Raw genomic sequence first — 27,064 nt, 5'->3', positions numbered from 1 at the left:
TTGTACAACTGAATGCCTTCAACTGAAATGTGTCTTCCGCATTTAACCCAACCCGTCTGAATCAGAGAGGTGGGGGGGGGGGGCTGCCTTAATCGACATCCACGTCTTCGGTGCTGAAGCTACATACACAGCACCCTTTCCACTGGAAATGTTCTTCAGCTCACTGATTTAGTGTCACTCTGTTGAAAACTCTGTTGAAAACCTACAGCAATTTACCATGAGCCTTCTAGATAAGTCACTTAACCTATTTGGGATAGCTTCCTTTGAAGTTTCATAATACTTTACCAAATGAGGTAGTAGTTTTACTACTGCAATAAATATGGGTAACAAAAACAGACATTTTGACTGTGATCTTTGCTATTTTGTATATTCAGAGTGTTTGACAATATTTATGTATATATGGAAAGTGTTTATTCGTATGTATACAAATACCGGGCAGTCTATGCTGTAATCTTGTTGGCTCAAATAAACGGAGTAGGTGCTTCTTCTAATGATTAAACTGCTCTGATTTCCATGTGTGCATAGGCCAGAAGTAGTGTACATCAGGGATCCCGTTAGGAAAACGTGGCGCCAGATATTTGACCGGCAGCGTTTTCATTTACCGGACATTTGAGAGATTTACCGGACCCATGTGCATTGGTATACGTAACCTGATTATAGCGGCCACCCACAATGCTTAGAAATTTTTATTTTATTTATTTATTTATTTCACCTTTATTTAACCAGGTAGGCTAGTTGAGAACAAGTTCTCATTTGCAACTGCGACCTGGCCAAGATAAAGCATAGCAGTGTGAACAGACAACACAGAGTTACACATGGAGTAAACAATTAACAAGTCAATAACACAGTAGAAAAAAAGAGAGTCTATATACATTGTGTGCAAAAGGCATGAGGAGGTAGGCGAATAATTACAATTTTGCAGATTAACACTGGAGTGATAAATGATCAGATGGTCATGTGCAGGTAGAGATACTGGTGTGCAAAAGAGCAGAAAAGTAAATAAATATAAACAGTATGGGGATGAGGTAGGTAAAGTTGGGTGGGCTATTTACCGATAGACTATGTACAGCTGCAGCGATCGGTTAGCTGCTCAGATAGCAGATGTTTGAAGTTGGTGAGGGAGATAAAAGTCTCCAACTTCAGCGATTTTTGCAATTCGTTCCAGTCACAGGCAGCAGAGAACTGGAACGAAAGGCGGCCAAATGAGGTGTTGGCTTTGGGGATGATCAGTGAGATACACCTGCTGGAGCGCGTGCTACGGGTGGGTGTTGCCATCGTGACCAGTGAACTGAGATAAGGCGGAGCTTTACCTAGCATGGACTTGTAGATGACCTGGAGCCAGTGGGTCTGGCGACGAATATGTAGCGAGGGCCAGCCGACTAGAGCATACAGGTCGCGGTGGGTGGTATAAGGTGCTTTAGTAACAAAACGGATGGCACTGTGATAAACTGCATCCAGTTTGCTGAGTAGAGTATTGGAAGCTATTTTGTAGATGACGTCGCCGAAGTCGAGGATCGGTAGGATAGTCAGTTTTACTAGGGTAAGTTTGGCGGCGTGAGTGAAGGAGGCTTTGTTGCGGAATATAAAGCCGATTTTGATGTTTGATATGAGTCTGGAAGGAGAGTTTACAGTCTAGCCAGACACCTAGGTACTTATAGATGTCCACATATTCTAGGTCGGAACCATCCAGGGTGGTGATGCTAGTTGGGCGTGCGGGTGCAGGCAGCGAACGGTTGAAAAGCATGCATTTGGTTTTACTAGCGTTTAAGAGCAGTTGGAGGCCACAGAAGGAGTGTTGTATGGCATTGAAGCTAGTTTGGAGGTTAGATAAGCACAGTGTTCAAGAATGACAGAAATCACCTTTAGATTATAGTAATTCATATTAACAGAACATGCAAGTCAAGGATGCAACGTTGTGCGATCGAAGTCTGATGTGCACTTTGTAGATGTTAGAATAACTGTCCACATTTACTTTTCCTCGGACAACAAGACGAGTAACGAGCAGCAAAATCACTAGTCTATGTCGATCTACTATCCCCCAGAGTAGAAACGTTGACCTATTCTATTGGTCAGCTTGTGTAGAAAAAAATGCCTATTCCAAACAAACTCTGGGACAGCTGTGGGACGATAGGTCCCAAATTCATATGGCCTAGGCTAAATATGTATATATATTTAAAAGCAATGATTATTTTGCAGCAGATCAGAACGTTTAGCTTTAAATGTTGATGATTGATTATTTCTTCACATTATAAACGCAGCAATGCGCACGAATGTTCGCTCCATAATACAATTAGCTGTTGTCAAAATGGCACCTCACATGCAAGCCGTTTCATGTGACAGTGATGAAGATATCAAATCAAATGAACCAGCAATGCAGTTTTAAGAAAAAATAATTAAGAAAATAATTACTTGATAATAAAATAAATAAAACTAACACAATAAAGTAACAATAACAAGGCTATATACAGGGGGTACCGGTACTGAGTCAATGTACAGTTTAGTCTAGGTAATTGAGGTAATATGTTCATGTAGGTTGGGGTAGAAATGTAGAAAGAGGGGAGATGCAACAACTAGCATGGGTTGCTAATATGACTAAGATTGTGCCTTTGTCTACTGGACAATGAAAAAAAGTTTATATAAAATAATTGCCTCCACAGATAGGGTCTGATTGTGGCTAGGCTACTTTGAAGCAAGGTAAGACATCCCTCATCATACGTTTTAAAATGTTCAGGTTTCAAACAATTAAGTATGTTTTCAAAATGCATACTGCCTCCAGCTCATTGCAAGGTGGTTTGTTGTTTGAGATGCTGTACGTGTGTGATGAATAAGATACATAACAAATATACTGTACACAAGTGCCAATTTAATTCCATTAAATTATGCAAATGTACCTATAGACCGATAAGCATGACCAGTTAAATGTATTTACATTGACTGGTATTTCCACCAATGAAAAGGCTAAAAGCATTATTTGCAATAGGATTTATTTTTCTCCCGGACAATTGACCAGCGGCAATTTTATTTATTGGCTTTTAAAAAGAAATGATCAGCTACTACCGGCTATCGGAAACTCTGCTGTAAATATACCCTTGGATATGATTACTGTATCATTATCAACATGTTTGTTTCTGCTATCATTCTAGTCAACAAGGTCTCAGAATTATATGATTCAGTTGAAAATTACATTGGGAATGAGAGGGTGCTTTTCTTACCATTGAAATGTTCCTGGTTCTGCTTCAGGTCGGGACTGTTCTCTATCCAGTCTTGTTTTAAGTGCTCCCGTTCCTTGTCTTTGTGCTTCTTGGACTTCTTCTTTTTGTGCTGGCCGTTGGCTAGCTGCTGGTCAGTGCAGATGGAGGGCTCAGTTTGTGGGGCCTTGGGGCTTGGTACTGCTGGGACCGGCTCGGTCCTCTCCAGCTTGGGAATGCTGGAGGAACCATCCAGTTTGTGCCGTGTGTAGAGACCATTAGGGCTTCCCTGGATGTGATTGTTGGTTCTCTCAAACTCTGTTTTGGTCTGTACACTGGTGTTGCCTGGACCAGATGAGCTACGGGCTCCAATGGGACCAAGGTGTCCATTGGAAAGGGACTGCAGGGGTAAACTGTGGTCTAATAGTCTTTGCTTCTTGGGGGTCTGACAATCAGATAGCTCAGAGGGAAATGGGCGTTTCTATGTGAAGGGGTAGAGAAGAGGTTTTACCTGTAAGACTTTTTGGCAAAGACTAACCATTAAAACATCCCAACTGGCTCCTGAAAACGGCAGTGACTGAACTGCCTCCAGCACTCACATAAATAAAAAGCAGATGCTGCCACACCAAGAAACGTTCCTCTCATTTCTTCCGTACTCAATCTTATTCTGCAGTATGTCTTGTCAAAAGGCATAACACTGATCCACTAATTTAAGCCTTGAAATTACTCTCTGCATTCTCTTTCATTTCTAATGAATATCAAGAAAATAAACAGTGAGGAAGGGCAGGACGTAGACATTATTTTAGAGTTAGGAAGGTGGGTATTTACCACAGAGGGAGTTTTGACCGGGCTGAGTTGTGACGGAGAATCCCCAGGGGTTTTGTGGAATGAATGGTTTGACTGGAAACTCTTCAACTGGCTACTGCTGCTCAGTGGCTGCAGTTTCCTGCAACATTAGAAGGGGAAGGCATTTTTACTTTGCTATTCCGTCTATATTAGGGAAGATAATTTAAGCTTTAAACTTGACTTTGGACAGACGTATTAGTTTGTAAATAATGGTTCAAACTCCAACTGCAATTGTATGGTCTCCAGTGAAGTGAAAGAGTTGGGGCATGCTAACAGATGAAAACATAACACAACAAAACAGAAAGAACCATTTGGTTACTGTAACTTCAGGATCAAGATACATAAATTACAAGCAAAGTATGCCTTAGATGTGGCTGTTTATATTAATATTTGCAAAAGAACAAATAGAACCACGCTGTCAGACAGAAATTATACTCCAAAATATTTTACAACACACCAGTTTTCTACACTTGACCTCAAAGTGAAACTGACAAGTTTGCCAGCATGTTTCAAAGTGTTAGGCTATCTGTAGATTACATCTGTAAGAGACAGGCACTAAGGCGGAGCAGTGTCCAGTCATCTCAGTGAGGAGAACAATGGTGCCAGATGCAGGCTATGTTAGGCTAAACACTCCTCTCTCCACTGGCAATCTGCTTCCTCCAGCTCCTTCCTCACAGAAATTAGAGTTCCATCATACCTCCCACAGCAGCCACATTACCTTTTTAACTAGATGATCAATGGAATCTGCTGGAAGCACCACTGGCTTTCAGGACATTCCAGACATGAGATCCTCTGACAGACTAGGCTGCCAGCCTGGTTGGATTCTGATACTAATCACATCCAAATTATGTTTCTCTCTGAGATAAACTATAGAAAAAGGCTCTTCATTATGATTCAAGAACGGAGATATAGTTATGAGCCAAGTCAACAGCACCCGTATCCTGTACATTCAAAAGGCTCTTTCTAACATGTGAGTCAGTATTGTAAACAGAAGGGCAACAGCCAGTTGCACAATAAGCAGGCAGGACGTGGACATCCATCCAAAATGATGTTCACTCTCTCATTCTGAAAAGCTCAGCCAGGCTGCTGTCCTCTACATTAATGCTATTTGGCAACACCATGCAGAGAATATTTCCCCCCCCCCCCCCCCACCCCATTAAGACATTATCTGTGCAGAGATATAGTCATTTAGAGTCTCTCCTTTCAACATGATCACAGCAGCCTGCCACAGTAATCCAGTGGGCCTGCAGTTTTAGTGCCAGCACGTTGTCAAAAAGCATCAGAGACCCCCGCTACTGAGGAGAGGTAATCATCCAAGTACTGAAGCTTACAATGTTACATTAAAATGAACTACAGACAAGGGGGGCTCTCCACCATGACACCAACATCATGTTGATATAGAGGGAAACATTCAAATATTCACTGGTGAGAATGAGAAGGAGAGTATGATGGTAGAGAAGACAGGTGAGTAGAAGTACAAGCCACACCCACCTGGCCAGGAGCCTGTGGATGAGCTGCTTCTCTTCCTCTAGGTAACCGGGCCAATCCTTCTGGACATGACTGTAGAACTCATCCTTCAGAGTAAAGCTGTGGTCTTTGGGATTCAGTTTAGCAACCTGCAAATCAATGACAAACACATTTGAACCATCTGTCTCTAAAGCATTAGCTGCAGTTTTGACCCTGGTTAAAAAAAGGATCAACTGGCAGGCTGTCAAAGTTCAATAATACATTGTTCACTATTAACAAGTAATTCATAGTAAACACAGCACTTACACCAGCACTGTGTTCAGTTAGAGTCACAAATAGAATGGCTCCGTGACAAAGAGAGCGAGAAAGCGGCGAGAGAGAGAGGCTACTTTGCAGTGTCTACATTTGGAACCCCTAGAGGGGTTTAGAATTGCTTATAAATGCACCTGAATCCCAGAGGCACATTTAAAGTTGCTGTGATGTTTTACATGTGTTTCATTTACCTAAATAGATTAGGTTTATTAATTTCAAATGTATTACAATTGGACCACAATATGCAAAAGTTGTGCGTTATTGAGTTTGATCTCTACTCAGTGAAACCAGCGCCTACCATGCACCTGCAGCCTAGTGCCAGAGTACAGTTTTAGTGTCGTGTTGTGTTCTAGAGGTCTCACATCGTCCAGTACTGCTCCCAGATCAGCCTTGTCCTTAGGACTGGCCCTCTCCCTCTCCAGCCACAGCAGCAGCTCAGGCTTCCTGTAGGCCTTCAAGGCCAAGACGTGGATGATGCGGTCTCTTAGGGGCCGGAGGGCCACTGGGCTGGGGGCCCCGCTCCTCTTGTTGCTGGGGGAGTGCTTGTTGCTGCTGCTGTCCATGCTTGACGACAGGCCCTGCTTCCTCTGGATCTTTACACATTTACCTGACAGAGAAAAGTAGATACACAGAGATGTTAGTGACATACAAACAATATTATAGACATAAAAGCTACCTTCTTACACATCTAAGCTACTGTTACCAAGTAAAGAGTAGTGGTTTTGTGCTCTTGTCAGTCGGTGAAACTTTCAGCAATTACCACAATTATCACTTGGATGATCTAAAGCGCTCATAGAAAGCCAAGCAGTACACTGGACAAACGGGATGGGAGGATTATGTTCTAACTGCCTCTGGACAGGTTTCAAATAGACTGACACTTCTCTGAGCCCAGCAACTCAACATCAGGCCAATCCTCAGGCCAGTTATGCAAAAAAGGCCTGGTATAATGTGTGAGACAAGGGCCAGAAGCAAAACCTGATGTGCTATGTCTTGACAGATGTCTGTCATAAATACAGTATGCAAACACTGCACACAGGAATAGCACCTTGCATCCATAGCAGGAAATAGCATCTGAACAAACATGTTTAGCCAGAACTCAAACAGCCTCATGTACACATACACATTTAAGTGTTGGTGCGCAGCGCCAGGCTTGGAGTTCAGTGAAAGAGTTGCCAGTGAAGTTAACCGGCTCCTGTGCAAGCAGAGGAGCATGGAAAGTTAAACACCTCACTGCTCACTCATACACAAAGGCCTTTTCTTCCTGTTGCAGCACTAATTCTCCTGGCTCCAAGCCAGCAGGACGTGGCGGTGCTTATAGATATATCTCCCAACCCTGATCTCATTAAAAAAGTTTAAGCTCTGCTTTGAAGGTTGCTATAGGACGGAAAGCACAGCATCTTCATGGAAGCAGAGTGGTTCTGGTACAACTGGTATCTACTATATTAAGTAAAGCTGGAGCCCAGCTGCACTGTACAGTGCGTGAAATAGTTGATTTACTCTATGACATATGGACCTAGATGATTTACATACTCTGTAAAATAATGTCTGGCACCATGCACTCAATTTGACATTTCTAAAAGTTTCCAGTTGTTGCACAACTGGAATGTAATAATGTTAAAGCTAGAATCTGCAGTTGCTACATCAATTTTTGGACTTCTAAATTAATAATATGTACCCATTGATTCTTGAAGAATATAACTTATAAGTTACTTATGAGCTTAGTTCAACTGTTATAGAACTCAAAATAAAAACTTGTTTCACTCCAATGTTTGGAAACAATGTACAGCTGAAGTCGGAAGTTTACATACACTTAGGTTGGAATCATCGTTTATCAACCACTCCACAAATTTCTAGTTTACAAACTATAGTTTGGCAAGTCGGTTAGGACATTTACTTTGTGCACGACACAAGTAATTTTTCCAACAATTGTTTACAGACAGATTACTTCACTTATAATTCACTGTATCACAATTCCAGTGGGTCAGAAATGTACATACACTAAGTTGGCTGTGCCTTTAAACAGCTTGGAAAATTCCAGAAAATGATGTCATGGCTTTAGAAGCTTCTGATAGGCTAATTAACATAATTTGAGTCAATTGGAGGTGTACCTGTGGATGTATTTCTAGGCCTACCTTCAAACTCAGTGCCTCTTTTCTTGACATCCTGGGAAAATCTAAAGAAATCAGCCAAATCCTCCTAAAAATAATTGTAGACCACCACAAGTCTGGTTCCTCCTTGGGAGCAATTCCAAACTCCTGAAGGTACCACGTTCATCTGTACAAACAATAGTACGCAAGTATAAACACCATGGGACCACGCCGCCGTCATACCGCTCAGGAAGGAGACACGTTCTGTCTCCTAGAGATGAACTTACCTTGGTGCGAAAAGTGCAAATCAATCCCAGAACAACAGCAAAGGACCTTGTGAAGATGCTGGAGGAAACAGGTACAAAAGTATCTATAGCCACAGTAAAACGAGTCCTATATCGACATAGCCTGAAAGGCCGCTGAGTAAGGAAGAAGCCACTGCTCCAAAACCGCCATAAAAAAGCAAGACTATGGTTTGCAACTGCACATGGGGACAAAGGTCATACTTTTTGGAGAAATGTCCTCTGGTCTGATAAAACAAAAATAGAACCATAATGACCATCGTTATGTTTGGAGGAAAAAGGGGGAGGCTTGCAAGCCGAAGAACACCATCCCAACCGTGAAGCACGGCTGTGACAGCAACATGTTGTGGGGGTTCTTTGCTGCAGGAGGGACTGGTGCACTTCACAAAATAGATGGCATCATGAGGAAAGAAAATTATGTGGATATATTGAAGCAACATCTCAAGACATCAGTCAGGAAGTTAAAGCTTGGTCGCAAATGGGTCTTCCAAATGACCCCAAGCATACTTCCAAAGTTGTGGCAAAATGGCTTAAGGACAACAAAGTCAAGGTATTGGAGTGGCCATCACAAAGCCCTGACCTCAATCCTATAGAAAATTTGTGGGCAGAACTGAAAATGCGTGTGCGAGCAAGGAGGCCTACAAAGCGGACTCAGTTACACCAGCTCTGTCATGAGGAATGGGCCAAAATTCCCCCAACTTACAGTGGGAAGCTTGTGGAAGGTTACCCAAAACGTTTGACCCAAGTTAAACAATTTAAAGGCAATGATACCAAATACTAATTGAGTGTATGTAAACTTCTGACCCACTGGGAATGTGATGAAAGAAATAAAAGCTTAAATAAATAATTCTCTACTATTATTCTGACATTTCACATTCTTAAAATAAAGTGGTGATCCTAACTGACCTAAGACAGGGAATTTTTACTAGGATTAAATGTCAGGAATTGTGAAAAACTGAGTTTTAAATGTACTTGGCTAAGGTGTATGTAAACTTAAGACTTCAACTGTAAATGTAAACAAACACTGTATAGCCTTAAAGCATGGTTAAAATGATCATTTTGATATCATAGTTGGTCAGTCCTTGCATCCATAGCTCTGTCTATAAGAGTGGTTTCATTTCTCAACACTCAGTATTTTACCAAAACAGAGGTGGGGGAAATTCTTTGTTATTGTTTTAGCTAAGGATTCTAGCTTTAAAACCATATTGGTTAACAAGTCTTCAAAATATATATTCTTCAAGACGCCCATATGAAATGCTTTGCATAACAGTTACACAAAACTTCCTGACATTTTCATAATGTGAGAAATGAGGATATCATCAACATATACTATGCACCCCAGTAAGATTAAAGGGTGTAATTTTAATCAACTCTGGGCCTGAGGGTAAATCTCTGCTTTTGCCAAATGCAATGCAGTTTCCAGAGCTTGTCGTAACAGCTACTGTGGTTCAAGACACATACAATTTACAGTCCAATATCTCCCTGTAGTGTAGTGAAATAGCCTGTGTTGCCACATTTTAAACATGCAGCGACTAGACACTATCAACAATAAATTCAATATGCTTGTCATGTAGTTGGTTATGGGAAGGTTTGCAAAGCGCCATTCTGTCTACTGTATAGCTTTTACACGAAACACTGAACATGCTTGACTAAAACATACTTAACTTATTAGAAATAGGATATGGGTTGGTTCCTTTGTTGCTGAAAAATATTGTGTGAAAAATGCTTTTAAAAAAAAATCTAAAGCAGTAACTAGATACAGTAGTTGTAAGGTTCTGTATATATTTTCTTAGTCAAACTTGTTCTGTGTTCTGTTTGGTTGTGTTCTTGAACGTATCCCTGTTTCTTTGTGTTCTTGAACACATTTAATTTTTGTTCATTGTTTTCACCTGTGTTAGTTACTCACCTGGTCTCATCAGCTCCTGATTTAGTTCAGTTCATTCTGTTTGTGCCTTTGTGAGGTATTGTTTGTTTTGACTCTATTAAGCCTTTTCCTAGCTTGTTTGTGAGATCCAGTTATAGCCATCAGTCTTAGTTTTGATTCACCTGCTTGTTTCCCTACCTGTGTATGACCATTGCCTGTCTGTGACCACGATTCCTGCCTTCTGTGAAAGGTGTAATAAACACCTGCCGCGCTCTGCGTGTGAATCTACACCTTTTCCTTCCTGAGTATTCATTACAGTAGTCACATGTTTGGACACAACCATGTTGATAACATTGAAACCAAAACAGTAGCATTCACCCAAAATGTACAGTTACACCAAAGACTATATAATGGCTCAGCTTGATATTGTATGGGTGTTCCTCATCCCATCTGTCACCAAGGTGTAGTGTATCACAACCATGAGTAATGTACGTCAGACTGACACCAGACCCAGCAGAGAAGTGATGATGATTGACTGAGCCTATAACAGGCTAAGGAGAAGTTCTTCATGGTTCCATGTTGGGAGTCTATCCAGGACGGTGGGGTTAAGTCCTACTCTAGCAATAAGTGCCATGGGATCTTCAGTGATCACAGAGTTAGGATCTTGGCTTATCATCTTAACTGAAAGAGCGCACACAGTGTGTGGTATTCCTCACTCCTATAGACTCCTATAGAGGGAGGAGCGCTGTAACATGTTCTACTGCTTCCTGGTGTTCTCAGGCCGTCTCCTAACAAGATGACATTATTCTAACCAGACCCAACACTAACTGGACTAACCAGACCCAACACTAACTGGACTAACCAGGCCCAACACTAACTGGACTAACCAGACCCAACACTAACTGGACTAACCAGACCCAACACTAACTGGACTAACCAGACCCAACACTAACTGGACTAACCAGACCCAACACTAACTGGACTAACCAGACCCAACACTAACTGGACTAACCAGACCCAACACTAACTGGACTAACCAGGCCCAACACTAACTGGACTAACCAGACCCAACACTAACTGGACTAACCAGACCCAACACTAACTGGACTAACCAGACCCAACACTAACTGGACTAACCAGACCCAACACTAACTGGACTAACCAGACCCAACACTAACTGGACTAACCAGGCCTAACCCTTCTGACCCTCAATACTAGCAAACAGGTGGTGGGGGATTCACTATACATCTATCTCCACTGAATATGTTCAACTAAAACACATTCCCTTTATAAGACAGTTTTGTACAGTTACAGTAATGGTCAGAGATGACCTTAACATGCTTTTTACAGAATTTCTTCAATCTTTTCACTGGGAAAGTATTCAAGCCATACATTAAAACTAAATGATATGCATTTTCCTGCAAACTATCATTTGTATGTAGAAACATGAGGAGATAGCCATAGAATTACTGTACCACAAAAATACTGCTGGCTGCCACAGGAGGTTTGTGTGCACAGTAGAGCATATGACATATAGTTTATGACCCTTTAATTTCAGTTGCCTTTGAATGGGTGCCTTACTGTCCTGTCCATGCTGTGGGAAAGTGAGCCCAGTTGTGTGCCTTAAACCTCATGAAACCAATGTCAATGTTCCCAGGCTGAGGTTTCAAGTGGACATCCTCCTTTTCACTTGACTAACTTTAATTTAAAATGCATTATTTGGATTAGAATTCAGTCGTTGTTTTGCACCCATTCAGCAAAGACATTACACTGCAATCTCAACATGACAGCTACCTTTAACAGGATTGTGCAACAGCCCTCAAGGAGCCTATTTCAACAGCATGGCATGTCATGTGTTCTGCCACCTCTGGTCTCTTGGCCCTCCCACCCCTATGGGAATCACACTGGATCTCAGTGCTAGAGGTTCGATACCGGGCTGTATCACACTGCATCTCAGTGCTAGAGGTTCGATACCGGGCTGTATCACACTGCATCTCAGTGCTAGAGGTTCGATACCGGGCTGTATCACACTGCATCTCAGTGCTAGAGGTTTGATACCGGGCTGTATCACACTGCATCTCAGTGCTAGAGGTTTGATACCGGGCTGTATCACACTGCATCTCAGTGCTAGAGGTTTGATACCGGGCTGTATCACACTGCATCTCAGTGCTAGAGGTTTGATACCGGGCTGTATCACACTGCATCTCAGTGCTAGAGGTTTGATACCGGGCTGTATCACACTGCATCTCAGTGCTAGAGGTTTGATACCGGGCTGTATCACACTGCATCTCAGTGCTAGAGGTTCGATACCGGGCTGTATCACACTGCATCTCAGTGCTAGAGGTTCGATACCGGGCTGTATCACAACCAGCCGTGATTGGGAGTCCCATAGGGCGCCGCACAATTGGCCCAGCGTCATCCGGGTTAAGGGAGGGTTTGGCCGGGGTAGGCCCTCATTGTAAAATAAGAATTTGTTCTTAACTGGCTTGCCTAGTTAAATAAAGGTTAAATAAAAAAAGTATGCTCCCACAATAATATCTTTACATAGTGGCACAAACAGGTTTTTGATTCTGATTTTCGTCAGTTCTTAACTACTTATGGTAAATTATGGCCTTTGCTTCAGAGAATCTGCAAACAATAATTCAGTATTTCAGCTGATGAAAACTAATTGAATCGCAGCCACTGTAATTAAACTCTTAGGCAGAACTTCATCCACTCAGCATGAGACTTGTTAGTGCATACTTCTGGCAAACTCAATCACATGAATGGAGCTGGCAGGCAGGTTGGCAGTGTGCCTGAGCAATCTGGTCTAAATGAAGGGAGAAGAAGAAGAAAAAGAGGCCTCCCCTGTCGCATGAATAATTGCAACCCAGTACTTTGATCAACTATGCGATAACTTCCACACCATATGGCAATTATCAGCAGGACAAGATGGTAAAAGGCGATGGATTAGAAGCTTTCAGAGAACATTAAAACATCTCCATTATTTTGCCCTTGATCCCCAAAGGTAAAGGGCTCGGTGTGAAGCTGGTTTGGACGTAGCTCAGCCAGCAGAGGAAAAAGCATCCTGTGACTGCAGACTTACCACGAGTGGAGCCTGGCTTGATCTCGATGGCCGACCTGCTCATGATGTCCTTCTCCACCTGAGACATGCGCTCCCGGGTCATCTGGTACGAGTCATCAGTGGCACACACAGTGATCTTGTCCTGAATACTGCCCTGGCCCTCCAGGTGCTCCCTGCCCTCCCTGAGGCGAGTAGAAGATCAGGCTCACATAGCAGCAAAAAGTCTCACACTACTTCCAAATCAATACAGCATTTCTTGAAAATGTGTTTTGTGTGATTCTGTCTACATATGACATGTGTCTCACTCCCATGACTGGTTCTGTGACTTCTGTCCTCATGCTTGTTCCTCACATCCTATGCTAAGGCATTAAGCTGCAGAACAAGTGAAGTATTGTAAAGCCACAAGACTTTGAGCTGCAGGGCAAACAGAGCGTCACAACTCTACCCCTCCAACTAACCCTACATGGTTCCAAACACTGTGATCTCACTGTCCTCAGACATGTGTAGGTCAAAGGTCTAGAGACAACCAACCTCAACTGTCAAACTTTAGCAACACAGTATGCTAAATAGGTGCTTACAGTAACTCAAAAGACAAAAAAAAAAGCTCAACAGAAAGTACTTAAATCAAAAGGACAGAGTTTATGAGTAGTTCTAAAATAAGACTGAACTGTATTATACATGCAATGGTAAGAAAAATTGTCTGAGGATAAGCTGTAATTTGAAGAGGTCACATTGTGACAAGGGTTACTTAGGTTGGCAATAGGAGAGAGTGTAAGAGAGAGCAGTGTCTCAGAAGTCCTGTGGTCACAATCTGACTGAACTGGCTGTGGTTGACTGTGAAAACAGTGGTGTGTGCTTACCTTGAGACATACTGGTGTGTGCAGTCGAAGCTGGCCTGAGGTTTGTCCTTGCTATCACTGGACAGGTAGAAGGAGAAGACCCGTAGTGCGTCCGAGGCATCTGGGGACGGGGCGGGGATCTTGATGTACTGTTGTCAGGGGACACAGAGAGATCGTTAGAACACTGAGGGGACTATGTGTAAAATGATAAATGTTTATCATGTTTAGCATATTCAGCTGTGCCATCGGACTGCATATTCTAAACATGCTAAATGAAATGCCTTGCGTTTGTGTCATACAATCCGAAAAGTTTTGGTATCTAACTTATACAGGACTGTAAAGACTGAACTGGATATTAGTCATCAATTAGGTTACACATTTAATTGGATAGCAAAACGTGCTAAATAGGAAGACTGAGGTTATTGACATTGCATATGATTCAACTGCTGAGGGTGGCAGCCAGGCAGCCTCTGGCTTAATGTGATATCAAATCAAGCCACATCTGAAGCATTTGAAAGTCAACTAGGCATATCATATCACTTCTCAATCTAATTCCAGACATCAACCCACATCTTGAAAGCCATGCTGTAGTTCTGCTCTTCGATGGTACACTATATATACAAAGGTATGTGGACACCCGTTCAAATAAGTGGATTTGACTATTTAAGCCACACCCATTGCTGACAGGTGTATAAAATTGAGCACACTGCCATGCAATCTCTATAGACAAACATTGGCAGTAGAATGCCCTTACTGAAGAGCTCAGTGCCCTTCAATGTGGCACCGTCATAGAATGCCCCCTTTCCAACAAGTGAGTTCGTCAAGTTTCTCCCTGCTAGAGCTGTCCCGGTCAATTGAAAGTGCTGTTATTGTGAACTGGAAATTACTAGGAGCAACAACGGTTAAGCGGCGAAGTGGTAGGCCACACAAGCTCACAGAACGGGACCGCCGAGTTCTGAAGCGCATAAAAATCGTCTGTCCTTTGTTGCAACACATACCGCTGAGTTCCAATCTGCCTCTGGAAGCATTAACTATTCGTCAGGAGCTTAATTAAATGGGTCTCCATGGCTGAGCAGATGCACACAAGTCTAAGGTCACCATGTGCAATGCCAAGTGTTGGCTGGATTGGTGTAAAGCTCACCGCCATTGGACTCTGGAGCAGTGGAAATGTGTTCTCTGGAGTGATGAATCACGCTTCACAATCTGGCAGTCCGACGGTCAAATCTGGGTTTGGCGGATGCCAAGGAATGCAGAGTGCCAACTGTAAAGTTTGGTGGAGGAGAAATAATGGTCTGGGGATGTTTTTCATGGTTCGTGCTAGTCCCCTTAGTTCCAGTGAAGGGAAATCTTAATGCTACAGCATACAATGACATTCTAGATGATTCTGTGCTTCCAACTTTGGGGAAGGCCCTTTCCTGTTCAGCATGACAATGCCCCGGTGCACAAAGCGAGGTTCATGCATAAATGGTTTGTTGAGATCGGAGTGGAAGAACTGAACCTCAACCCCATTGAACACCTTTGGGATGAATTGGAACACCGACTGCGAGCCAGGCCTAATCGCCCAACATCAGTGCCTGACCTCACTAATGTTCTCGTGGCTGAATGGAAGCAAGTCCCTGCAGCAATGTTCCAACAGCTAGTGGAAAGCCTTCCCAGAAGAGTGGAGGCTGTTATAGCCATATTAATGCCCATGATTTTGTAATGAGATGTTTGACGAGCAGGTGTCCATATACATGTAGTGTATTATCGATTACAGTGTTCCTCTGTAGTTGCTAACTGAATGCTGTGTCCATACAGAACAATTCAGTTCCTCAATTTTCAATCGCTGTTCCTAGCCCAATCCTGGTATAGAGAACAGTGTAGACTGTAATTTCTACAAAAACATTTTTACAGATTCTTTCTATTCATACTATTAAATGGTAAGTCTTAAACAAGTCTTTAAAAAACACTTTCCCTTCTTCTGTCTAAAAGTTATTGTGTGCTTGGTACATCCATATAAAACCATCTTCTCTCCAAACTAACATTCTCTGCTATCCTCAAACAACCCAATATAAATATGGAAGCACAGTGCACAAAAACACCAATTATAGATGTATAAATACAGTCTTAAACAGGCAAAATGTAAAAGGTGTCCATCTGTAGAGCACCATGTTAATCATCTACCTATACCAGTATTACTGTATTCTGCATGTTACACTCTGTGACACACTTGTATCAACCTTGCAGCATTGCTGCTTTTATGTTACTGCTTTGGAACAACACTGTTATTTAAGGAGTACATTTTATCTCACTCGGGGGGTGATTGGAGTAAATGTAATCTAGAAGTTTATTCGCTAGTGGACCAAAGTAGATTTTAATGTATTGATATGAGAGCGGGCTTGACCCCTCGCTGTTTTCAAGCCGTAAAACTGACCTAAATAAGCTACTGGCTAAGACAATAACCCAGGCCACGTGGGACATACTTGGTGACCTCATGTCAGCCATTGGACCGGGGAGGCTGATATCCTGGCATTACCAATAGGAACTCATGACCCTCTACCTGGATAATAGTGGCCAGTGTCATATACAGTACTGTCCAGGGCTCCCCTGGCGACCAACAGAGCTATGGGGCCACCATCAGTTACATTAAATGGCCTAAAAACCTACTTTCACTAAATGGCCAATTCAACAAAGAATGTTATTAACCAAGAGGTATTGTAATGTACTTAAAAACATTGGGCACTGACTGTCCATTTATTCAAGTTGAAATGGACAGTTGTGTTGATGCTGAGCCTGTGCCCTAGGGTCTCTTCTCACTACGAGAGATTGCCCAGAGGTTTCGAGAAAATACCCTCGGCTAGACCTTTAACTGTAATACACCACCTCCGGAGGTTGCGGGTGAGCAGAATTGTCTTCTAAATACACCAACTCCGGAGGTTGCGGGTGAGCAGAATTGTCTTCTAAATACACCAACTCCGGAGGTTGCGGGTGAGCAGAATTGTCTTCTAAATACACCAACTCCGGAGGTTGCGGGTGAGCCTTGCTCACCCCCCTCCTCTGAGCATTGCAGAATTGTCTTCTAGAGTCAAATGCTTCTACAGTAAAATTCTTAATAGCAGAGCAATGTTTTTTAAACAGCTGAAATGTATCTGCATTTTCCTTATATTTGAGGCTCGTTTACTCTGAAATTGACACCGTAGCTTTGAGGGAATCTCAGAACACTGTCATTTATTTCAAAGCAAAAGCTAACAAGAATGCAAGTAGCCGAATTTCTCAACTCCAAGATGTACAAGTACAATAAAGTTGAGTGGTGACGAGTGTGGGTGTACTGCACCTCCGACTAGATCGAGTTGCTGTCAGTTGATACTTGTAAAAATGTCCATTATTGAATGATTTCCTTGTACCCATGTTTGTCCTGTGTAAATGCAAGCTTTTCTTTGGGTGCTAAAATCCATAGTTTTTTATAAAAATTGCATTTTATGTGAGCAATCTAGCTCTGGTTCAGATAGCTGAATGCTAACGTCAGCCAATGTTAACTAACGAAGCTAACTAGCTAGCTAGTAATATGCAAGGGTGAAAGTAAGGCGGTCTGGTATGGCATCCTGGCAAAATACACCGTACGGGTAAAATATGAGCCTATCTCAATAAATAAAACAAAATGTAAAGAAAACTGTAGGCTATTACACCACTATTTATCATTACTGCATGTCAGAGGCATGACAATTTTGCAAATGGACTTATAAATGAGCGTCATAGCCTACGCTCCAAAATGTGATGTGGTACGAAGAGAACATTTAAATCAGAACATGATTGACATTTTGCCAAGGCAGAGATAAGTGACCGAGACGGGCACGGACAGCAGTGGCTGCATAAATTCTGGCGTAATGACAATCGTCAAATGTCATACATTTTGTTAGGGTGTTTTGTGTAACAGATATCTCTTTCCATTCACCACTGTTTGGAGGCTGGAAATATGTGGATGAACGTGCACGGGTAGCCTAGTAAAGGAGCCATTTGAAGTGACGGTTTGACAAGTGTGGACACACATAGGCGGTCCCGTACCAGGAACAAATTAATTAAACTTTCACCCCTGGTAATATGCGAGGAGGATGCATACATTTTGCTTAGCTTGCTAGCTACTTATCGCTGTATAATATTAATGACCCTGTATGATAATGTTACTGTACTTTTATATTTGTATGAGAGGGGTAAACGTACATTTTTGCTTTTCTAAAGTTACTTGATGAAGCAGATGTTGTTGGCTAACGTTAGCTAGCAGCTGTGCCACTTTGGCTGTGATATTGTTTTGCAACTAAATTAATGAGTGGATGGACGAGAAAAGAAACCATTTTGACGTCTGCATATGCTTGTGAATTGTTGCATTATTTAAAGAGTGTAATATGGTTTTGTTGCATTAATCAAGAGTGCAATATGGTAGATTAAAAGTTGCTCGCATAACTGGCTAGCAGGTGCTGTGATAATTACGGTAAATTTGAGCTGCGAAGCAAGAACGTCATCCCCTCTCTCAGCATGGGACATTCCATTGCTAATGTAAATTGAGAAGTTTATGTACATATTATGTAAATAGACATTTTTGTCCCGATGCCTCTCTTCCAACTTTCGTCAATCTGAATAAGCAGAGGAAATTTGAGGACAAGATCTAATTAAATGACATTTTATTCATCACATGCTCTTAATCAACAGGTGTAGACTAACAGTGATATGCTTACTTACAGCCCTTCACAACAATGCAGAGAAAGAAAAAAGAGGAATAGAAAAGTAAAACACGTAATAATAAAAGTGATAATAAATACACAGTGAGTAATGATAAATTGGCTATATACACACGGTAACAGTACTGAGTCTATGTGCAGGAGTATGAGGTAATTGAGGTAGATATGTACATATAACTAGGAATAAAGTGACTAGGCAACAGGATTGAAAGTAAACAGTAGCAGCAGTGTATGTTACGAGTCAAACAAAGTTTGTGCAAAAAGGGTTAATGCAGATAGTCCAGGTAGCTATTTGGTTAACTAATTAATTAACTTATGGCTTGGGGGTAGAAGCTGTTCAGGGTCCTGTTGGTTCCAGACTTTGTGCATCAGTACCGCTTGCAGTGCAGTAGCAGAGAGAACAGTCTATGACTTGAGAGGCTTGAGTCTTTGACAATTTTTAGGTCCTTCCTCTGACACCGCCTGAAAGGGGCAGAGAGATGGGCCACAGAATGATTACTTCTTTTGACCCAGCATGATTACTGACTGACTGACTGACAATGTGCACAGCCGTACAGTATTCAGAATTCAGAAATTGTTGGCAAATCATCTGAAAGTAAGTCACTTTCACTTCTCTAATGGTGTCAGACTAGCTTGACACGGCTAACACCACAAAGGACCAAAACAGAACGTAATATTTTCATCTTATTAGGAGCCATAAGACAGAGGACAGACAGTGGCCTTGAAACAGTATGTTTCGTTATCTTTGTGAAGTGATTGATTCCAGGCTGGCTGGCAGAAAGCACAGTGCCTGGGGTAGATGTGGCAGGCAGGACGCTGGCTGCCACAAATGCCTAGTTATGCAGTACAGCAATAAGCAGCTACTGTAGCTCGTAGCCAATAAACAGTTCCTCTTTCAACCCCCCCCCCCCCCCCCCCCCCATCTCTCTCCCCCGAACCCCACAGCGAGCTATGCACCCTACCCCCATCACCGAGCCTCAGCTCTCTTTATAGCACACAACATGCAAGCCACACTGCGGAACACAAAACGCAAGGCAGCCCACAAAGCCATGGACACTTGTGATATCAAACTGACCATTAGTTATGTTGACCTATATCTGTCCAGCCCTTTGTGAAGTGGTGGGGTACGATTCCACGAATGGCTGCTTAAGGTTTCTGCTAATTAACTGCCATCAACCAAAAAAGAGTCAAAGTAAACAGAAGCAACAGAAGAGCCATATCGTCAGGACCTATTACCTCAAGACTTGGTCTTGACCAAAATTACAAGCAACAAGTCATAGAAAGAGAGGCTCCAGAAGTAGGTCAAGGCAGACAGCATTGCAATGGAGAATGACTTGTTTCAAATGGAGACACTGATAAACAAAAGCCTGCCTGCCCCTAGGGAGAGCACAGCTCAGGGTTTACAGTCTTAGCTCTGCAATCCCCGCACCCCCCAGAACCCCAACCCCCATAACGCCAGCACTTCCCTCGGTTTCTATGCCCTTAGTGCGAGGCAAACATCGAGCACCCCCCTCCAGCCAAGCGTTAGAGTTGCCTGTCACCTAATCAATGTTACTCAGGTCAGTCCATTTTGAGAGCGCCCCCATTTTATTCACAGCTTTCTTCTCCATCTTCATAACCATATGTAATTTAACCCATTAGTTCCCAGCTCTGCACTCCTGGGGGAGAAATAATCTCCCCTGGCAGCTTTTAGCCCCGACAGTACCTGGTGTGAGGTTTAAGGGCCCTAAAGCATGAGGCACTCCCGTTAAAAGCTCTGTCTGAGCACACAGGGGCCATCATCAACTGGCTACCTGCCACTTTCTCCTGTCTTCAGATTACATTTCCCAGGACAGTTAATCATGCTAGAGGGTTTCGAATAAACACTTAATAGAAAAGGTACACGAAAAAGCTTAGGCCTACATTTGTGTGCTTTTGTGTATTTAAAAGAAATCTATACAAATGTTCATCACAACAAAACTCTTGAAATATTGATAATTTGTTTTAAACTAAATAAAAAATAATCAATATTTTGTGGGTTCCCCTTTTCCAAACTGATGGAAATCTAACATGACTTTTACCTTGGTCCCTTTCTGTTCCAGAACCACCACCCACATTGACAGGTAAGTTTAATATCAGCGTGAGTAACAGAGATGTGTATTTCCATAATGCAGACTCACACAGGGCAGGCAGGTTGCACCATAAAGCTGTCCTTGCCCTGGGCCCCCAGGCCTCAGGGGCCCCTGTCTTCCCCAGGCAGTGTGAGCCTTCCCTTTCCATCTCTGGTTAAGGCGGGGGAGCCCCACACTCCCGCAGGTCACATGGAAGGACTAAGATCAAACATCTCCTAAGCTACGCTGCAGCTGAGGTCGTATGCCACACTTCAACCAAACATCAACATCAGCGATCAATGCCTCCAACTAACTACTTAGGTCTACATAGGAAACAAATCACTATTTAGCGTTCGCTAACCACAGGAATTAGGCATCACACTTCTGTCTGTACTCTTTATTTTATCTAATCATTCCAAGGGACATTTAAAATAGTAAGCTATGCCACATTACACAACATTTATTTTGTTCAAATCCTGGTACAATACTCTCAAGACAAGGTACAGGACAATTATAACAAATTGTGAGAAAGAATGGATAACATACGCAAATTATTCTAAAAACGCCCCAACAGAACAAATGGGAGTCAGTGAGCAGTGAACTGTCAGAGGACTGAGTCAGTCAGCTTTGTCCAATAGTGTCCATCCTGTGAGCTGAACTTGGCAGTTGGACAGTCATCCCAGCAAAATGGCATCAGATTGACAATCCTCAGCACCTTGTCAGAACAGTTTCTCGATGGGGTGCGGGGGAAGATACAATAACCCCCACTGTGGCCCAGGCACATATGCTGCAGCCTACTCCCGGCTGGCTGGCCGGCCCCGTGTGTTTAGAGATGTCAAATACTTTCAGGCTGTTGTAAGGTGTGAACTGGACTGGAACAGAACAACTTGGTGGGGGCTCTGCTGTTAGAGCAGGACAAAGGGCACCCCTCATTGGTGTCCATGGAAAACTCCTCCTCTGACACACAGACAGCATTAACACTATTCATTATCTCTGATCATGTTGCTCTTCTTCTTCTGGTGGCGGATGAGATCATTATTCTGGTAAAGATATATACTTTCTTTCCTCCTGCTAACCACCCATCTGCCAGGAAAGATGATAAGTATTTATTTGGTGATGTTCTTTTCTTCTTCTTGGGTCTGTAGACATTACCGAGCAGGTAGAGATCCTAGCTCTGGTATTTATCATGGCAGCACAGTGATGGGAGCAGGTGCCTAGATATATGAACGTGATTTACTCTAGTCTGTGCCTCCTGCCCTTGTCTGTACTGACACTACTGGCCATTGTCTGCACAGTCATGGCTGCTGCTGTGAGCTGCCTGTCTTTTGTTCTTGCATCTTCCCCCACAGAGCTGAGAGCAATGGACCGTCGGCCAGCCTGGATTATTCATGAACAGCAGGGACGTGTGGCGGGCGGCTGGAGAGGGCTAGGACAACAGCACCGTCACAGCGTGACTCCCAGCTCAGCTCGTGCATGAGGGACGGTACTCCACAGTCCTCTCTTTCCCTGTCTCTCTGGTATGTGGTGATCACCAAAGCATCCCAAAGAGAGGACAAACAGAACAGAGAGAACTACTCTGGGAGGAGGGGGTGGATTAGAGCTGGGGACAACAGCATTCCCTCCCTCTGCCACGCTGCATCTCCTCACAAACAGCAATACACACACGCTGGATCCATGTGTACTATGAGGAAACACTGCTAAGACACTCACAATGTTCCACACAGAACTATTGGTCAAAAAGGAAAAGGAAGCTTACAAGTGGTGTTTAAAAAGGAAGGCATTATTCCAATGACACATGCAGACAACCATAGAAGGCAACACAGGCAGACGATGCCACAGGGAAATCTGGGGCACATAATAATTCCGGCTCTCCACAATCCTCCCGCTGTTTACCGTATGATCAATGACTCATAGATGATGAACACAATGCATGAGATCACCTCTCTTTTAAATCATGCTTTTAGTGAGGCTGTCTTTTTGTTCCTGTGCTTCAAGTCAGCCCTACCGTTGATAAAGACTTGGCGATCCACAGAGAGGAGGGTTGGGGGTTTTAAGGGGGTTGTTGAGGGGAGTAGGGGGTGGGCAATTGGCCTGGCTACAGCATCCCCCAAGGTATCGACTCTTATGCCAAGCAAAATGTGCCTTCTCCAAGAGAGGCTGGGCTAATCTGTCAACCTCAGCAAACATATGGTTCAATAACTCACTCCCTCCATTCCTGTACAGTATATCACCCACTCTAAATCTGGTAAACAACGAGGTTGTTATCCTTCTTTAGGTTAAACAATAGCTCAGTCTGTAGTACTCTAGTGATTTGAACCCTAAAGAACACAAGCACTACAGACTTCCGACAGAAACTCTCCCCTCTGACCATTCCACCTCCGTAACCATCTTTGTTTACAGAGGCAGTGTTGCTTGTATCCTGTTGTGCTGCATTTTTAAAATGCTGGAAAAATAATGGATGTGGGAAGAGTTGAGGAAAAGTGACCATTGCTGATAGCCGAACAACCAACCAGACAAACAGAAAGATCGGAGCAACAGAGGATTGCTCTTTCTAACATCACATACTGCTTTTCACTCTCGCTGATGTCTGTTTTGTTGCACTGGTGCTTTCAGAGAAGAAGAACAAAATGATATTTCAAAGTGATGTTATTACCCTCCTAGGTAGCTTCTGGGTCAGTGCTTACTGGTGTACAGATGGATTTAGTTCCAACAGGATCTCCTTGGTTTAGCCTATTCCTGTGATGTGATATAAATAGCTGCCATGATGTTCCTATCACTGTTGATGTAATGAAAGGAGAACACTACAACTGTACAAGTATAAACAATGGGGGCTGGGTATGTCAATCAATATTCCTAATAGTTTTTTGACATGTGCTAATAAATAAACACATATTGGTTGAGCTAATATGTGAGCAGCACTACAACATCCTGGATCTATTAGTCATCCTGGAGAGGTGACCACACACTCTCTGAGTTGGTGCCGGGCCAGATAGATCAGTGCTGCTGGGAATCAACATGTTCTCAGTCCAACGACCAAACAATCAAAACATCAGAACTCCGTACCTCCAGTTCCATATCTGTGTTAAGTTACATGCTTAATTACTACACAAAAACATGCAAATATGTGCTTTCTAAAAGCCCTTGTAACTTGGAATAATATCCTCGTCGAATCCCTACTACAGAGCTCCACGAGCTTTCTCAATATCAGAGCTGCTTGCTAAAGAAAGAGAGCCGGGCTTCCCTGGACTGGGAGATGTCTCATTAGGCTTGTCCCTCAGATACTGTGATCCCAAAATACTGGGGCCAACAGCTTTGCCAGTCAAAACAGTGGGCCTCAGATGCGCAGGGCACACAGAGCCTTTTTCCTAGCTTGACACATCTGGATGAATAGAGCAACGTGTGCCTGAAGGACGACTCCCCCCCACCTTCTAGTTGTGCCACTGGGAAAGGACCTCTCTCTGACTGCATTCCTCTTATTGTTATTCTAATTAGCTTTCGGGAAAATACCTGACGGGCATGCACACACCGACACACACACCCCGACACACACGCCGACACGGAGCTAAAGCTAATTTGCAGTGAGATGGAGAGGCTTAGCGCTCTGGGTGGGGGTAGGGTCGGGGCAGCCGCATGTGAGATGGAGGCCCTGATGTCGCCCAAGGCTTCAGCCAAGGCAGAGGGTGAAACGGCACAATAATCAGGGAGGTAGACGGGAGGGACCTAGCTGAGCCACACACAGTTGTCATTAGATGATCCCTGGGAAGAATGCTCCCTAATGCCTCCTCTACTCTCCTCTCAGCACCAGACAGCATTTAGGATCTATTCTCATTGAGGGGGATTAAGGAGAATTTTGAGAGATTGTCGGGAGGTATCGATTCTCAAGAGACATTACTGTAATGTAAACTTCTGTATTTCTCACATCTCTAACACTACCTTTGGAGGTCGCACACGACACTCACCCGACAGTTTCCCCCCTCTAAGTAGTGCAGTGTAAACAGAATTGTCTCGTTCAACCCAACATTCATACAGCAAAAATACAACTGAAATGTGTAGACATTTTCATTATATTTGAGACTTGTATTAAGTTTTCACCTGTTACTTTCTGAAATTGTCGCCTTAGCTTTAAAAAAGGGAAGCTCAGTGTTTTTCCCCCTTCAATGCTCTGAGCCACCTTCCTGGTAAGAATAATGCAGAAAGAAGCTAATCAATTCACCAAATCAAAACCAATTTTAGTTGTCACATACACGTGTTTAGCAGATGTTATTGTGGGTGTAGCGAAATGCTTGTCTTCCTAGCTCCAACAGTGCAGTAATATCTAACAAGTAATATCTAACAATTTCACAACAATATACACAAATCTAAAGCAAAGGAATGGAATTAAGAATATATAAACATTTGGATGAGCAATGTCCAGGGAAATGATCAACGTTTTCAGTCACAATTTTGCGTTTACCTCCTATAATGCCTATAATTCCATGATATTGGTCAAATGAAGCCTAGCTTGTTATAAGGTAACTTTAATAGGCTGAAGCTGATATTTTCTGTCCGTATGAGAGGAGTAAACATTCATGTTTGATATGCTAACGTTACTAGCTATCTAGCTGTGTGGTCTTGAAAGTTACATTTAACGTGTACAAACGAGAAAATAAACCCTTTATTTGTCTGCACTGGCTTGTCAATTGTCACATTATTCAAGAGTGTAATATGGTTTAGTTGCATTATTCAAAATTGTAGCTAATCTGTTTTAGAGGAAAAGTTGCTTGTTTTGTTAAATAATTTGCAAGCTTACTGGCTAGACAATGACTACTGGCTAAGTTACTGTGATAGTGATATTTACAGTAAATTTGGAGCTGCCAAGGAAGAATGTCACATTGCCAGCCACAACAAAAGGTAAGGCAAGGATGGCATGTAAATTGCTCTGACAGCTGATGCTTAAAGTTAGTGAGGGAGATATAAGACTCCAGATTCAGTGATTTTTGCAATTTGTTCCAGTCATTGACACCAGAGAATTGGAAGGAAAGGTGGCCTAAGGAGGAGTTGGCTTTGGGGATGACGAGAGAAATATACATTCTGGAGCGCGTGCTATGGGTGGGTGCTGCTATGGTGACCAATGAGCTGAGACAAGGAGGGGCTTTACCTAGCAAAGACTTATAGATGACCTTGAGCCAGTGGGTTTGGCGACAAATATGAAGCGAGGGCCAGCCAACGAGAGCATACAGGTCGCAGTGGTGGGTAGTATATGGGGCTTTGGTGACAAAACGGATGGCACTGTGATAGACTACATCCAATTTTCTTTGTAGAGTGTTGGAGTCTATTTTGTAAATGACATCGCCGAAGTCAAGGATCGGTAGGATACTCAGTTTTACGAGGGTATGTTTGGTAGCATGACTGAAGGATGCTTTGTTGCGAAACAGGGAGCCGATTCTAGATTTAAATTTGGATAGGAGATGCTTAATGTGAGTCTGGAAGGAGAGTTTACAGTCTAACCAGACACCACCTCAGTTCCTGCCATCCAGGACATCTATACCAGGCGGTGTCAGAGGAAGGCCCTTAAAATTGCCAAAGACTCCAGCCACCCTAGTGATCATATCCTCTTTGCTACCGCACGGCAAGTGGTACTGGAGCACCAAGTCTAGGTCAAAGAGGCTTCTAAACAGCTTCTACCCCCAAGCCAAAAAAACCCTGAACATCTAATCAAATGGCTACCCAGACTACTTACATTGCCTCCTCCCCTCTTTTACGCAGCTGTACTCTCTGTTATTATATAGGCATAGTCACTTTAATAACTATACCTACATGTACATATTACCTCAATTAACCAGTGCCCCAGCATATTGACTCTGTACCGGTACGCCCTGTATATAGCCTCCACATTGACTCTGTACCGGTACCCCCTGTATATAGCCTCCACATTGACTCTGTACCGGTACCCCCTGTATATAGCCTTCACATTGACTCTGTACCAGTACCCCCTGTATATAGCCTCCATATTGACTCTGTACCGGTACCCCCTGTATATAGCCTCCATATTGACTCTGTACCGGTACCCCCTGTATATAGCCTCCACATTGACTCTGTACCGTAATACCCTGTATATAGCCTCCACATTGACTCTGTACCGTAATACCCTGTATAAAGCCTCACTATTGTTATTTTACTGCTGCCCTTTAATTATTTGTTACTTTTATTTCTTATTTTTTGGGGTCTTTAAAAAAAACTGCATTGTTGGTTAAGGGCTTGTAAGTAAGCATTTCACTGTAAGGTCTGTTGTATTCGGCGCATGTGACAAATAC

General features: G+C 42.9%; 1 protein-coding gene across 1 annotated transcript in view; it reads right to left on the bottom strand.

Moving 5' to 3' along the window:
- LOC139372433 (RNA polymerase II elongation factor ELL2-like) overlaps nucleotides 1–27,064 on the bottom strand; it is a 39,876-nt gene that overhangs the window by 7,650 nt on the left and 5,162 nt on the right. Inside the window, exons 3-8 of the mRNA XM_071112149.1 lie at nucleotides 13,991–14,118; nucleotides 13,152–13,312; nucleotides 6,176–6,420; nucleotides 5,526–5,650; nucleotides 4,017–4,134; nucleotides 3,213–3,669 (exon numbers count right to left, since the gene is read on the bottom strand). Of these exons, the coding sequence (XP_070968250.1) occupies nucleotides 3,213–3,669; nucleotides 4,017–4,134; nucleotides 5,526–5,650; nucleotides 6,176–6,420; nucleotides 13,152–13,312; nucleotides 13,991–14,118 (1,234 nt within the window). The remainder of the gene's footprint in view (nucleotides 1–3,212; nucleotides 3,670–4,016; nucleotides 4,135–5,525; nucleotides 5,651–6,175; nucleotides 6,421–13,151; nucleotides 13,313–13,990; nucleotides 14,119–27,064) is intronic.

The sequence above is a fragment of the Oncorhynchus clarkii genome, chromosome 2 (assembly GCF_045791955.1).
Source record: "Oncorhynchus clarkii lewisi isolate Uvic-CL-2024 chromosome 2, UVic_Ocla_1.0, whole genome shotgun sequence".
In the NCBI taxonomy this organism is placed as follows: Eukaryota; Metazoa; Chordata; class Actinopteri; order Salmoniformes; family Salmonidae; genus Oncorhynchus; species Oncorhynchus clarkii.
Note: the sequence above shows the minus strand (reverse complement) of the source record. Positions and strands in the feature narration are given on the sequence as shown.